The sequence below is a fragment of the Dendrobium catenatum genome, unplaced genomic scaffold (genome assembly GCF_001605985.2).
Source record: "Dendrobium catenatum unplaced genomic scaffold, ASM160598v2 fragScaff_scaffold_123, whole genome shotgun sequence".
Lineage (NCBI taxonomy): Eukaryota > Viridiplantae > Streptophyta > Magnoliopsida > Asparagales > Orchidaceae > Dendrobium > Dendrobium catenatum.
This window is the reverse complement of record NW_021318585.1, coordinates 1,613,117-1,628,401: the sequence shown is the minus strand read 5'-3', so window position 1 is coordinate 1,628,401 and position 15,285 is coordinate 1,613,117. Positions and strand designations below refer to the sequence as shown.

Below are 15,285 nucleotides of genomic sequence, written 5' to 3'. Positions count from 1 at the left end.
TAAGTCGAGAGTACCTTAAACTCCTTCTCTAGTCTTATTAAGAAGAAAAATATCATCAGCAAAAAGCATACAACAGGATACACCCTCTTGCAAATGTCTAATAAGACATCAATGAATAATTCAAAAAGATATGAACTTAAAGTTAATCCTTGATAAAAAAAAGGTTAATCCTTGATGTAATCCAACTAAAATAGGAAAGTACCCGGTCAAACCACCTTGTGTTTGAACACAAGTAACAACTCCTATATACATATTCTTAATGACTTGAATATAACTATTATTAACCCCTTTCTATCCTAGAACACTCCTGAGCACTTCTCTTGGAACTTTATCATATACTTTCTCTAAATCAATAAATATCATATGTAAATCCTCCTTATTCTCTCTTTCCTTCTCCATCAAACCTCTAAAAAAAAGTGAATACAGAACCCTCAATAGCTTAAGCCAGAAGGTAAAGTTTGCTGATCACACATGTCATTTGAAGACTTTTGAAACAATTTAATATCGTGGATGAAACCAATACATGAGCCAACCATATCTAAAATAGATACCAAGCAAAAGCAATGAATACCTGAGCGACACCTTCATCAAGCCCATTGCCAACCTGCATGTTCTTAACAGCCTCTGAGAAAGCATTTGCAAATTTTTCATAGATGCCTGCATGCAAAGGTTTGAAAACTTTAAAAAGATAGCCTCCTGACAAAAGAACTCATGGGTAAGTTTTACTAAATTTGATAGTAATTGGAATCGATTATAAATTTTTAAGAAAGCATATGGACCAACATCAGCATGAACAAATCTGTAAGAAAAAATCAACCCACCATGGTTTTATATCCTTCAACTAATGGTGCGACTATAATAGCTAAATACGAAACACAGATCAACTGCATCCTGGAAAGCGAGTTCCAAAATAACTCAGGTTGCACCCCTCTCACAAGATGTATCAATTTTTCAACAGCATTTTGTTTCCTAGGGATTTTACAAGATTAATTTGCTAACGCCCAATAGAATAAATTTAAATCCTGTCATGGTCCTGCCTGCTCCAATAGCTGCCAAATCTTGTTCAAACATTTTACTTCGCATAAAACTCATAGTCCAAATTGAAGTAATGTTAAACCTTCAAGAAATGCAGATGAGATAAAAGCCAATGACAATATTATGTATCATCCATCCTCTTCAAAGAAATTGAATGAATAGTTATTGAAATTTTATTATAGCACAACCACATTGATGAAAACTTTTGGCATTCACTTGCTTGCTTGGAAACCTTTTTATTGCCCGTCTAAATCCACAAACAATAAAATGCAGCACCATACTGTCATCATTCAGGAGGCTAACATTTTCTCATTAAAACATTTTACACTAGTCACAAATAAAAAACCCTTAATCAAAAATATTTGAAACGTGAAAGAGGGAAACCGAATAAATTTTAATCAAAATAGTTGTGAAGCACTTGTCTATAGAGGTCGTTTATGACTAAGAAGCTCACCAATCAAATATACCATTCACATTCATCTAAAAATTTATATAATAGAAATGTCATTCTGATTAAATTTAATCAAAATATATTCTGAGAATACAAAATATGCTCATTGTTTATATTATTTTTCATGGCATTATATTTTAATTCAATATATTCCACGAATTATTCTATCCCTCTGTCCAAAGCATCCTCAATGGACAAGCAAACGTTTTCCTATTAAAATCAAGTGTGCAGACTCTCTCCCTATTCTCTCTCTCTAAAATTTCTCTCTCCTTGACTTCTCTCAATCTAAAGACAAAAATAAAGACAACTATTGCCTACATAAAGAAAGGAGGAGGAAAAGAAGAAGAGGAATGGAATGCCAGAGGGGAAAGAAATCCGCAAAGAAAATAAAAGAAAGGAAGCCATAAAGCTAAAGCTAACTTCTAATTTTTTCCATCAAGTCTAATTTCCACTAAATATTTTTTAATATCTTTCTAATAATCATCATAAACTCCCATTAATTACCTCAATTCCCAATTTAGTGCAGCCCTTCAAGAACAATCTTAATCTTGGTTGAATTTGTAAAGTGCCATCAAATCAAGTCGATAACCCTAAAGGTTTTGTTTCACTCAATCATGTAGAAGAAAACACAAAAGAGAAGCTGATGTCGTGAGAAACGACTAAGAGGAAGAAGAAGAAGAGTGAAGGAATTAGAAAGAAATAGAAAGAAAGGGAGCAAGGAAGATGAGGATTATAAGCGAGCAGCCAGGAGGAAGCGATTTCGACGAAAAGAAGTCGTGTGCGTGCGGTTTAGGTTTGAAGAAGAGGGAAGAACGTAAACTTTTATCTTTTCTAAAATGATTAATGTTAATATATGTATATATTTAGTAAGAAAATAATCAAATTATATTTTTATATTAAATTTAAAAAGAAAATAATCAAATTGAATTATGAGATTAATTGCAAATAAATAAATAAAGTGTATGTTTGAGACATTTCAATACAACAACAACAACAACATCAAGCCTTTATCCCACTACGTGGGGTCGGCTACATGAATCCTTTTTCTCCATTGTGTCCTATTAAAAGTCAAATTCTCGTTTAAATCTAATAAAGAAAGATCATTCCTAATATTTTCTAACCAAGTCTTTTTAGGTCTACCCCTACCTTTCTTAACATAAGTCAAATCTAATACCTCTACTCTCCTAACCGGGTCATCGCAAGGCCGCCGTTTTATGTGACCAAACCATCTAAGGCGACTTTCTCTAATCTTATCTTCTACTGGAGCTACTCCAACCTTTTCACGTATATGCTCATTTCGTATCCTATCTCTAAGGGTAAAGCCACTCATCCACCTGAGCATCCTCATCTCTGCCACACTTAACTTAGTATTATGCTTCTCTTTTAAAGGCCAACATTCGGCACCATAAAGCATTGCAGGCCTCACTACCATCTTATAGAATTTTCCCTTAAGTTTGAGGGGTACATTTCTATCACATAACAAGCCCGATGCATTCCTCCACTTCAACCATCCAACTTGAATTATGCTGATAATATCCTCATCTATTTCACCATCACTCTGAACAATAGATCCAAGATATCAAAACGTGTACTCTTATTAATGACTTGATCACCCAAAGTCACAAACCCCTCACTAGGCCTATTACTACTAAAATTACACTCCATATATTCCGTTTTAGATCTACTCAAGCGAAAACCTTTAGACTCTAAGGTTGACCTCCATAATTCAAGTTTACCTTCAACACCCTCTCTAGTCTTATTAGCAAAAAGAATATCATCAACAAAAAGAATATACCAAGGTATGTCCTCTTACAAATGTCTAGTGAGAACACCTATAACTAAAGCAAAAAGATATGGGCTTAAGGCTGATCCTTGATGTAACCCAACCGAAATAGGAAAATACTTGGTCAATCCACCTTGTGTTTGAACACAAGTAATAGCTCCTGCATACATATCTTTAATGATTTGAATATAAGCATTATTAACCCCTTTCTTATATAGAACTCTCCATAGCACTTCTCTTGGAACTTTATCATATGCTTTTTCTAAATCAATAAATATCATATGTAGATCCTCCTTATTTTATCTATATTTCTCCATCAAACCTCTTAATAAATGTATGAACTTTATCATATGCTTTTTCATTCAAATCCGGACCAATTGATCAAAATTAAGTTTGGTTTGGAAAATACAAAATAGTTTTGTCGGTATAGTTTTTTTAAGTTTATATCTAAGATAAATTAGTTAAGCTATGCAAAGATGGGGGGGGGATGATGATGATGAATCCTATCAAGATCCCATGGTTTCGTCTTCCCTTATCATCATAGTCCCTAGTCTGCGTAATCAGAGGAGGTAGTTGACCCAATCTACCGAAGGATTTTTATCGGCAAAAATGAGTTGCTTCGTATAAGGGTACCTTGTAGATATGGGGTGAATGTTTGTCTAAGGTACGAATTTAAGTCAACCTTAACTTACATAAGGTTTTTTCCCTATCGTTCATACCCTATGATTTATTGCTCAATTGTAACTATCCATTAGGGAACATGTAGTCTTTTAGCCATGACCATAAGATAGTGGAGTTGTTCGACCAAACCACTAAGTTAGAGGGCCGTGGTCATAATTGTTTACCTCATAGAGTCGGTCTGGTCAAGCCACAAGTTATTTGTGGAGCCATCTGGCCAAACCACCTATTAGGGACCAATCATAACCATACCACGTAGAGCCGTTTGGCCAAGCTATGGTCTTCGTGGAGCCATCTGGTCAAGCCACCGATTAGAGGATAAATGCCACGTCTTTACTGACATAATAATATTTGGAATGAATCTGAGTGATATTCATGACTAGACATCTGCTCTTTGTAAGTTAGAGTTATCCTCGAGTTCATCACCCTCGCCAAATGGTTGTAGAGAATGGATGAATTTTGCTTTATATTATTAAATGATTAAATTTTAATTTTAAATATTAATATTATTAATAGATATATAACCTTGGAGTTTTGGTCGAATTCAAAAATTAATCCCTCTAGTTGATATTTGCTTTCAACACGGTTATCATCGGGGATTTTGAAGTCGTTTGAAAATTTTTATATTTCATAAGAATTTGGAGCCATTTGAAAGTGTAGAGTCCCCTTTGGTTGAGATAAACATTCAACACGACCATCGTTGTAGAATTTGAATAGCTTGTATATTTGTCATTTGAGTCATGTTAGCTCTGTTTGCCTGTTAACAGAAGATCAGGTTCGATTACTTATATTATAAGTTATCGTAAAAATGCTAAGAACATAAAGCTTTATGTTTTATGATGCATTTCATCTAAAGAGCCTTTGAAGGCCTACTATTAGCTTTGTGGACGACTGTTCCTGTTCCCGTGGCTGTCCGTTCATGCCCCCCTTGTGGTCCCTTCGGGTGTTGCTCTTGGAGCCGCCTATTGGCCTTTTGTCTTCCTGTTCTCTGGTTGGTTTGGCTGGAGTTTGTTTGGGTTGTTTGGCTTCCTCTTTTTACCTATATAAAGGCTATTTTGGAGCAGGTTTTTAAGCATGTTATGGAGAGATTTTTGGAAGCTAAAACCTGAGAGTTTTTCGGATAGCTTGTGAGCTATGCCTCTTCGTCTTCCCCTTCTTCTATTAATTCGTCTCGGGCTTCTTATCTTATTTTTCTCTCCACAAGTGACCACCCCATTTGTATCTTTCGGCTCTGAAATATTAAGCAAAAGCCTAAAAGGATACATGCACACATATATATTTATATGTTTTCTAGAACATTAAAGTAATGACGATTGAAGAGTTCATACTATGGAAACTCACATGATAAATTCCCTTTTACTAATGCAATACACCAATCAAACCAACAAATATACAATAAATGCATGAACCAACCATGTATTAAGTTGCATGCCTTCTGGAAGAATCAACATCATGAAAATCAAAGAATTCTCAAGCAACCAAAGCCATCCATTGCACCTACTATTCATCACATAGCCAAGCATTCAATGCAAGTCAAGGCAAATGTTTCATGGTTCATCAAATTCAATTGATGAGAACATTTCTAAATGATGAGAGACGGGAGAATTTTTGTTCATGATATTCTCAATATATTTGATGCTCGGACAAATTATCTCAAAAATGCATGCAATGGAGGACATATATATACATATCCAATTTATTATCTTATCTGCCTGATTCTCCACATCCTCCCAAATATACCAGTTATGCTCAGGGCTGGACTGCAGGATGACTCCGCGAATGTTTTCCCTTTAAAATTGCGTAGTGTACCTTTCATAGAAGACCTTAGTCTGCTTCCTTATTAAAAAAATAATAATAAATAAAAAATATCTTCTGCTTTTTCATTGAGAATATTGCTTAAGCTCAACCTTGTCCAAAACCTCTAGTATCTTGCATCATCAAATGATGTAAGAAGGCAGGGCTAAGTTGCCAACATAAAACCTTCAATGAAATATAAACACCAGGAATTTCAGGCAAATGCTTAACTTGAGGTTTTTCTGAATACCATTAACAATACCAAGCATTAACGCTTTCGCTGTAGTCACTGAGGCATAAAAAATCTAAAGCCTTGAGAAAGTTTACCTTGAACTTTAGGCAGCACATTTATAAAATCAAATCATAGAGAAATGGTGGGAAAATATATGGTAGAGCATAATACCTTGATGAGCAACTCAGTCAGTGATGGGAAAGCAGCAAAAAATACAATTGAAGATCTAAGGCGAGATAAGATGAAGACAAGAATCTGGCCATCAGTTACTTGATTTAGAAGAAGCAAGCAACTTCTCAAATAGGATTTCATTAGCGGTCTCACTAGTTTCCACTCCGATGTGTTCATGAACTTCAAAAAACTATCTTTTCTGCAAGAATCTGAAACACCCAACCATTTCCGAAAGATACCATCAGCTTCACATAAGATGAACATCAGCACCTTAGAAAAAACTTTTTCATCTAGAATTTCATGCAAATGGCTTTCATCTGAATCAAAACCATAACGGCAAGCAGCTTGAAATGTATGAAGCAGATTAGGTAGCGCAGGCCCTTCAGGTTGCTCTACTACTAGCCAACACCAGACATCTATAGTATGGCTGTTGATGGCCCTCCTGTCATGTAAACGCATACCCTCATTTGAAGAAACACCATTAGAGTAATTTGTGTCGCCATCCTCATCAGAATCCTGACATGTGAAAATGATTTAGCATGGTAAAAACTGGCAGAACTTTCAGAAAAATAGTAGATTACTTGCGCAAAAAATACATGCACTTTAAATTTCAATAAGAGCGTAAAAGAAATAAATGAAGGCTGATAGGTGCCAATCAACAGTTCTCAACAAGTTATTTCCTAGTATTATGTACTAAAGCCTCAACTATTTATACTAGCCCGTAATAAGGAATGTAGGGCAGAGATAAGAACAGGACCTACTGTACAACAACAACAACAACATCAAGCCTTTATCCCACTACGTGGGGTCGGCTACATGAATCCTTTTTCTCCATTGTGTCCTATTAAAAGTCAAATTTTCGTTTAAATCTAATAAAGAAAGGTCATTCCTAATATTTTCTAACCAAGTCTTTTTAGGTCTACCCCTACCTTTCTTAATATAAGTCAAATCTAATACCTCTACTCTCCTAACCGGGTCATCGAAAGGCCGTCGTTTTATGTGGCCAAACCATCTAAGGCGACTCTCTCTAATTTTATCTTCTACTGGAGCTACTCCAACCTTTTCACGTATATGCTCATTTCGTATCTTATCTCTAAGGGTAAAGCCACTCATCCACCTGAGCATCCTCATCTCTGCCACACTTAACTTAGTATTATGCTTCTCTTTTAATGGCCAACATTCGGCACCATAAAGCATTGCAGGCCTCACTACCATCTTATAGAATTTTCCCTTAAGTTTGAGGGGTACATTTCTATCACATAACAAGCCCGATGCATTCCTCCACTTCAACCATCCAACTTGAATTCTGCTGATAATATCCCCATCTATTTCACCATCACTCTGAACAATAGATCCAAGATATCTAAAACGTGTACTCTTATTAATGACTTGATCGCCCAAAGTCACAATCCCCTCACTAGGACTATTACTGCTAAAATTACACTCCATATATTCCGTTTTAGATCTACTCAAGCGAAAACCTTTAGACTCTAAGGTTGACCTCCATAATTCAAGTTTACCTTCAACTCCCTCTCTAGTCTTATCAACAAGAAGAATATCATCAGCAAAAAGCATACACCAAGGTACATCATCTTGCAAATGTCTAGTGAGAACATCCATGACTAAAGCAAATAGATATGGGCTTAAGGCTGATCCTTGATGTAACCCAACCGAAATAGGGAAATACTTGGTCAATCCACCTTGTGTTTGAACACAAGTAATAGCTCCTGCATACATATCTTTAATGATTTGAATATAAGCATTATTGACTCCTTTCTTTTCAAGAACTCTCCATAGCACTTCTCTTGGAACTTTATCATATGCTTTTTCTAAATCAATAAATATCATATGTAGATCCTCCTTATTTCCTCTATATTTTTCCATCAAACCTCTGAATAAATGTATGGCTTCCATAGTCGACCTACCCGGCATGAATCCAAATTGATTTTGAGAAACATTAGTATCACGCCGCAACCTATGCTCTATAACTCGCTCCCATAATTTTAAAGTATGACACATTAACTTAATACCTCTATAATTCGTGCAATCCTGTGCATCGCCTTTATTCTTAAAAATAGGAATTAATACACTCATTCTCCACTCATCTGGCATCTTTTTAGTCTTCAAAATAGTATTAAAAAGTTTAGTAAGCCAAGAAATCCCTTCATCTCCTAAGCATTTCCACACCTCTATTGGAATATCATCAGGTCCAACAGCTTTTCCACCCTTCATTCTATTTAAAGCCTCTCTAACTTCAGTTTTACTAATACGCCGATAAAAACAGAAATCTTTACTTTCATTTAGGGTGCTAAGGTCACTATAGTCAATCTTATTTTCACACTCTTCATTAAAAAGTTTAGCAAAATATCTCATCCACCTTTGTTGAATATCATCTTCTAAGAAAAGTATTTTTTGATCTTCATCCTTAATACACTTCACTTGAACTAAATCCTTACTACTCCTATCTCTTTGTTTGGCTAACTTATACATATATCTTTCTCCCTCCTTAGTATTTAATCTATTATATAAATCGCTAAAAGCTAATGTCTTTGCATCGCATATTGCTTTCTTAGAATCCTTACGAGCCACTTTATATAATTCCCAATTATCAGAATTTTTAAAATTAAACCAATTTTTATAACAAATCTTCTTATTTTTAATCTTTTCTTGCACAATTGGATTCCACCACCAACTATTTTTACTATTAGGAGCTTTTCCCTTAGATACTCCAAGCACATCTTTTGCAATATTCTTAATATCACTAGCCACTTTTTCCCACATAACATTAGCATCCTCATGCACAGACAAAATCTTAAGATCTAAAATCTTACTCACAAAAATATTTTGGTTAATATTCTTTAAATGCCCCCATCTAATCCTCGAAAAACGTTTTACTTTATTTTTTATTTTATGCCCCTTTATCTTAAAGTCCAAAACTAATAATCGATGTTGGGTACATAAACTTTCACTCGGAATAACTTTACAATCTTTGCAATCTAAACGGTTTAATTTTCTAATAAGAAAATAGTCAATCTGGGTTGTACTACATCCATTTTTATAAGTGATGAGATGCTCATTCCTTTTCTTAAATAAGGTATTAGCAATTGAAAAATCATAAGCTAAACAAAAATCTAATATGGTCTTGCCACCTTCATTCGTCGTTCCAAATCCATGGCCACCATGAATGCTTTTAAAATCAACTACCTCTTTACCAACATGTCCATTTAAATCTCCTTCAATAAAAACTCTTTCTTCAAGAGGTATATTTTGTATTAATTCTTCTAAGTCATTCCAAAAATTTAATTTAGAACTTATATCCAAACCTACCTGAGGAGCATAAGCACTTATAATATTAACAATCTTATCCTCAACAACAATCTTTAAAGCTATAATTCTATCACCAATCCTATTAATTTTTAGTAAATTTGGATATGTCACTGACATGTCTAAATTTTTCCTCCCCTGTTTCAAGTGTCCAAAGGCAAATTATTGCTAATTTGGGTTCAAGGGTCATGGTTTGACCCTTGAATTTGAGTTGGGTTTATGATCTCTCCAATGGGAATTAGGATTTGTGCTGTGATGTGTTGATAATGCTGAGCATATGGAGTTTAGGGCCACTGATTTTGCCCCAATCCAACCCTAGGATAGCTCCCTAGGATTTTTCTAAGTTGACTTAGAGATCACTTTAGGTGGCTTGGTTAGCCACCTTAGTCAAGCCCACTTGGGCTCAACTCCAAAGAGTTTGGACCTTGAGATCAGGTGATCTCATGGTCTAAGTCTCATTGGGTTTGGTGTCCATTTGATCCCCCAATTAGGAGCTTAAAAATTCCCCCCATAGAATTGACCTAGAGCCCTAAATAATTCACTAATAACTCACATTAAATCTAAAAAATTTACTTAAGGGCTCTAATTAATCATGGTTTAACCCTCTGTCTAGGAAAAATAAAATCTCAATCAGTTAATATTTAATTTCATCTTAATTCAAATTTTAAGTTAAATCAATAATTAATTCTATAATTAATTAAAAATCATTTAAAAATCCAAAAAATTTCTAAACACTTGAAATTACCTCCCTTGGGCCATCCCTAACCTTTGGGGGTGATTCGATATTGTTTGAAGTTGATTAGAGTCAAAAATGCTAAAACCTTCCTTAATTAAGTAATTTTTTAATTCAAATAATTATGCAAACTTTGAAAAATCATATTTATTCTAGAAAAATCTAATTTAATCAAACTCAAAAATATCTAACTCAAATTAAATTATAATATTTTACAAAAATGTCAAACCTTAACAATTTAGTCAAAGTAAAAAAAAAGTCAACCATTTAGTCAAACCCGAGCTTCAAACTTCTAAAATCCATAACTTTCTATAAGAAACTCCAAATTGAACATGTTAACCACCTAAATACTCATCATAAGCTCTAATATTTATTAAAAATCTTAAACCTTCAAAATTAACTCTAATTTAAAAGTCAATTTTTTTTAACCACTTAATTAATAAAATTAAAATAATTTCAATAATTCTTAAAAATTCAATAATTCATTAAAATTTTAAAAATCTTTAGTTTGATTAATAATTCCAATACAACTAAATCAACTTAATCAACCCCGATCACTATTGGGTAACCCAGACCTACGAGACTATTAACTTTGCCCCAAGGAAGATAAAATAAACTTTACGGCCTCAATCTGCAACCAAGGTAGCATCATTTAACAATTAAAATATATTCAAATCAATCTTTAACACATTAATATTTAAACTCTAATTAAAAATCCTCATTCAGCCTTTAACGAATTCAAACATTAGACAATTCCAACAAATTACCCAGTTTAGGATCTACCCAACCACACAACATATTACACATACTTTAGATGGTTTGCTAGGACAACCGATTCTAGATCTAGGTTAAGACGGTGTTTATTTTGTTATTGTGTGCCAGATTTTTAAGATTTCATTGCAAGTTGTGATTGAAACTACTTGGTGTGTCTGCTTACATTTTCAGCACTGTGGATTGATGATGTGTTTGGCGATTAGATTACCCTTAGGTTAGGAATGATCTTGATACTCACTGGATTTTCTGCAGGTGGTCGCGCTCATGCAGGGCAATAAAGGGGGCTAAATAAATAATAAATATAACTACTACATGTGTTTCAGCTGCTTAGTCTCCAAATAAAAAAGAGCGTGGACAAGTGTGTTTACTTTTGTTGCACACATATATATAACTGCTCGGGAATGTATTTTGATATTTAAATGCTTAGGTTAACCCTACAGAAGAATTTAGAATTTTTATTTCAAATTAATGTAATTTGTTTAAGTATCGAGTTATGAAATTACACATTTGAGTTGGGATATACATATCCAAAAGTTGGATTCCAAAGAGGAGGGGATACACCTTAGGGGGGCAGTCTTTTTCTATTTGGAAGCCCAAATTTAGATCATTTTTCATACCCAAAGTGGAAAGAGTAACCTTCTCCACGAGGGAAGAGTTCTCTTTTCCATTTGGGTATATAACTACGAAGAATCTGAGGGGCCCAAAGAGGAGAAGATCGAGTTGAAGATAAATAGTATCTCACTCAAAGTCACTTGTGTCTGTACTAGGATTAGAATCCGAGATGTTGTCAGTGGTGTCTGACCATTTTAATTTCTGGGTTGTAATAAGCAAGACAGTTTGCCTATGAACATTTATTAATTAATTTAATTATATTTAATGTGTGGACTTGATTGCGTATAGAATTGCATGCTTTTCTTAATTTTTTTACGATTGTGTGTCGTTTTTTGCTTTAGCCTGGATACGTGAGGCTCATGAGGGTGTACAAATTCTTCTGCTCGTAATAAAAATTTAAAATTTTAAAAGTTAAATAACATAAAAAGATAACGAATCTAGGGAATAAGCCAAAGATGGACCCCAGGGTCGCATGCATATTAATGCATCTCATTTTCCTTATTTTAAGACGCTTCCCAGCCCGCGGGTAGAGTAGATAATCCGATCTATGAGGATGAGGTGCTAAACCTGAGGAAGCCTAGTCTTCTAAAAAACTATTTTTAAGTCTTTTTTTAAAATTTCAAGCATTTATGATTTAATTATTTTGACCAACATGCATTGCATTATAAACACATTTAAAAGAATCTAAATCTTAATTGTATCGGTCTTTAGCATTTTCACACAACATAAGTCAAAAGGCCAATTCGGACAATCTCTAGATGTCAGCCACAGCTCTTCAAAACTTTAATAAAAATGTCTCTACCACTCTTTCATGAAATGATCGGACTCATGTATTTAAAATCGATTAGGTGGCTAACTAGCTCTCCAATCCAGGCCTGGGTAAGTCCAGATGTTGCATTGCATTAGTTAGGTTCGGGTCACAATTATGTGGTACCTAATTTAGATTTAGGATTCAGGGCGGATCTTGGATCATAAAATCCCAACCTTTAGGAATATAATCTTAAATTTCTAAGAAAATATTCAACTCAAACTAAATCTTCTTTCGATCTAAAACGATACTTCTAGATTGTTCCAGAATCTCAAAGTGCCCTCTACTGTTCTTCTTTTGACCCTAAAAATAAGTGCTCTAAATTGATCCATTCCTGCTTGAAATTCCAAAATTCAACTCATTTGATATCATTCCTATAAAATCTTTTAAAAAAATTTCACCATTATTTTAATCGAGAGTTTTCGTAGAAGACTCTGATTTCCTACGGTGTAATTAACTACGAGGGCTTGTACTCGTACGAAACTTAGAACCACACACACCTGATTTTTAAAATCAATTTTCAAAATTTAAAAATAATATTCTTTAGGGAAAATCAAGTCAATAGTGATCATTATCGTCATGTTACATCGATCGATAATAAATGATATTTTCTCTCTTTGGAAAGATATATCATTCATTATTGTGCTATGGAATATGAGATTAATCATCTCCCATCCGAATTAGCGTTTGAATATTGATAGAATCTCATTTCGACCCTTTGGGATCGTATGTGATTCTTATTAGAATTCAATTACTACAATCGGGATGACAACTTCCAGTTTCATCATCTGAATCCGTTAGCAGATAATATCTTTACCTTAAGGGGCAATATATTGTTTATAACGAGATATTCGATTCTGAGACTGTAACGTTTAAACTCAAATTTCTCAGATAAGATTACATCTTTTCAAAACACAAACAAACAATTTCAAGGTGAGTACTCATATTTCTTTAGTTACAATGATAATTTTATTTTCTCTTCAATTAAATGTTTTGGAAGATAATACATACTTATGAAATATTTATTGTAAATTAGATCATGATTTATGATTCTCATACTCAATGATAGATCATGCTAAATTAAATAAATATTTTTAAAGTTATATTTTAAATTATCATATAAAGTTCATGAATGTTATAAAAAAGAAATGATTAGATAGATATGATTATATGTGCATGTTGACTAATGGAGCACACCCCCGACACAATATACCCTACACATTAATGAAAAAGGTTATGAAAAAGAAAAAAGAGATGAAAATGGAAAAAGAGTACCTTTAATGGTACTAAATTCGACGGTGGCTCCAATGATGGTTGTATTATTTATGAGAAATGAGAAAAATATGAATATAAATATGATATATAAGACATATATGATTTATGCATAACATTGAAAGCCTTGATAAAATGATATGATTAAATGTAATTATTTTATGATATGAAATGAAAAAGGAATCATGTATATTATTCCAATTGCCTTGAGTTCCTGTAATTTGGAAGCATGTTTTACTCACTGAGTTGTGACTTACTTTTGGTTACTCTAACATTTTCATATATAATTTAATATAAAAGTAAAATGAGCAGAAGAAAAGAAAATATATATCATAAGCACGATACATCAAATGAAAGGTATTTAATACATTTTATATCAATTTTTTTTTTAAGTTTTAGTGGCACTTATAGTGTATTAGAGAAAGATTTAGAAAAAAAATATAATTTTACCTACCGTCCGACCGTTTGTTCCCGCCTCATTAATTCGAGCCTCCGGGCCGGGTCGTGACACACACTTACCTGCAACCCACGGCAATCCCATCCCTCTCGCACGCACGACCACCCTTGCTTCTCCTTTTCTTCTCCCAAGAAACAGGTCAAGACCTGTTCTCTCCCTATCAGTCTCTCAATCTCTCCCTAACACTCCCTATATTTTTTCCCTCCTCCACTACCCGCTCCCTGCTCAACACCTTGTGTGACCAATGACCTCAGAACCTTCGCAGCCGACAATTAACCTATTGTCTTATGCCTATCTCGCCACAATCCAAGTCGCTTTAGTCGCCACCTGTTGCACCTCCATATTCCCAACATCGTAGCCATCTAACCGCTCTGTCACTATTGCTCAACTTCACCATCGCCAACACCCCCCTCCCCTTCTCTCTAACCTGCTCTCCAACATGCTTTCTCTGCATCTCTCTCTTTCTTTTTTCTTACTCTCTTTCTCACTCCCTCTATTCATCTCTCTTTATCTCTATCCTATTCTCTCTCTCTTTCATTCTCTCTCTCCATCTTTTTCTCTCTTGTTTCATTTCTCTCTCCATCTCTTCCTCCTTTTTTCTCCTCTCTCTCTGATGTGATACGTACATGCGATGGAGTTACTTTAGGAAATTATAGAGAGCAATTTGAACAAAGTAAGCCAAATTAAAATTATCATTTGTAATAAAAGAGTGATCCTTAGAACTCTTAGTTTTGACTCGTTTAGGCAACGAAGAGTGGCATCGATTAACCAAACAATTTAAGAAAACACTAAGAATAATTGTATGCTACGACGGTAAACAAGAATCCATGATTTAATAAAGAGAACTTTCATCTTTGGAGCCCTTACGCTCAACTAATCTAGGCTTTAGCGGAAGAAGAATCTCCACATTAGAATCGAGGTCACTCCGAGGAAGAAGGAGCCTAAGATCGTCGTTCTAGGAAAGGTGGCCGGAGAGGTGGAGGATGACGGTCGTCCCAGGATGCAACTGGCTGGACAGCAGGAAGAGATGCAGAATTTCTCTGGACAGCAGCAGTTTGGTCTTGGACAGATCTTGGACAGCAACCTTTCAAGTGCAAGAAACGTTGGAATGTTCTTCTAGGCTGCTGGGAACTTGGGACAGCAAAGTGTGGTCTTCCAGAG

The 15,285-nt window shown here is 34.5% G+C and overlaps 1 protein-coding gene across 1 annotated transcript in view; it reads right to left on the bottom strand.

Annotated features, from left to right (window-relative positions):
• Positions 1 to 15,285, bottom strand: part of LOC110098431 (succinate-semialdehyde dehydrogenase, mitochondrial) — a 54,075-nt gene that overhangs the window by 22,790 nt on the left and 16,000 nt on the right. The window contains exon 13 of the mRNA XM_020825266.2: positions 572 to 657. Within this exon, the coding sequence (XP_020680925.1) occupies positions 572 to 657 (86 nt within the window). The remainder of the gene's footprint in view (positions 1 to 571; positions 658 to 15,285) is intronic.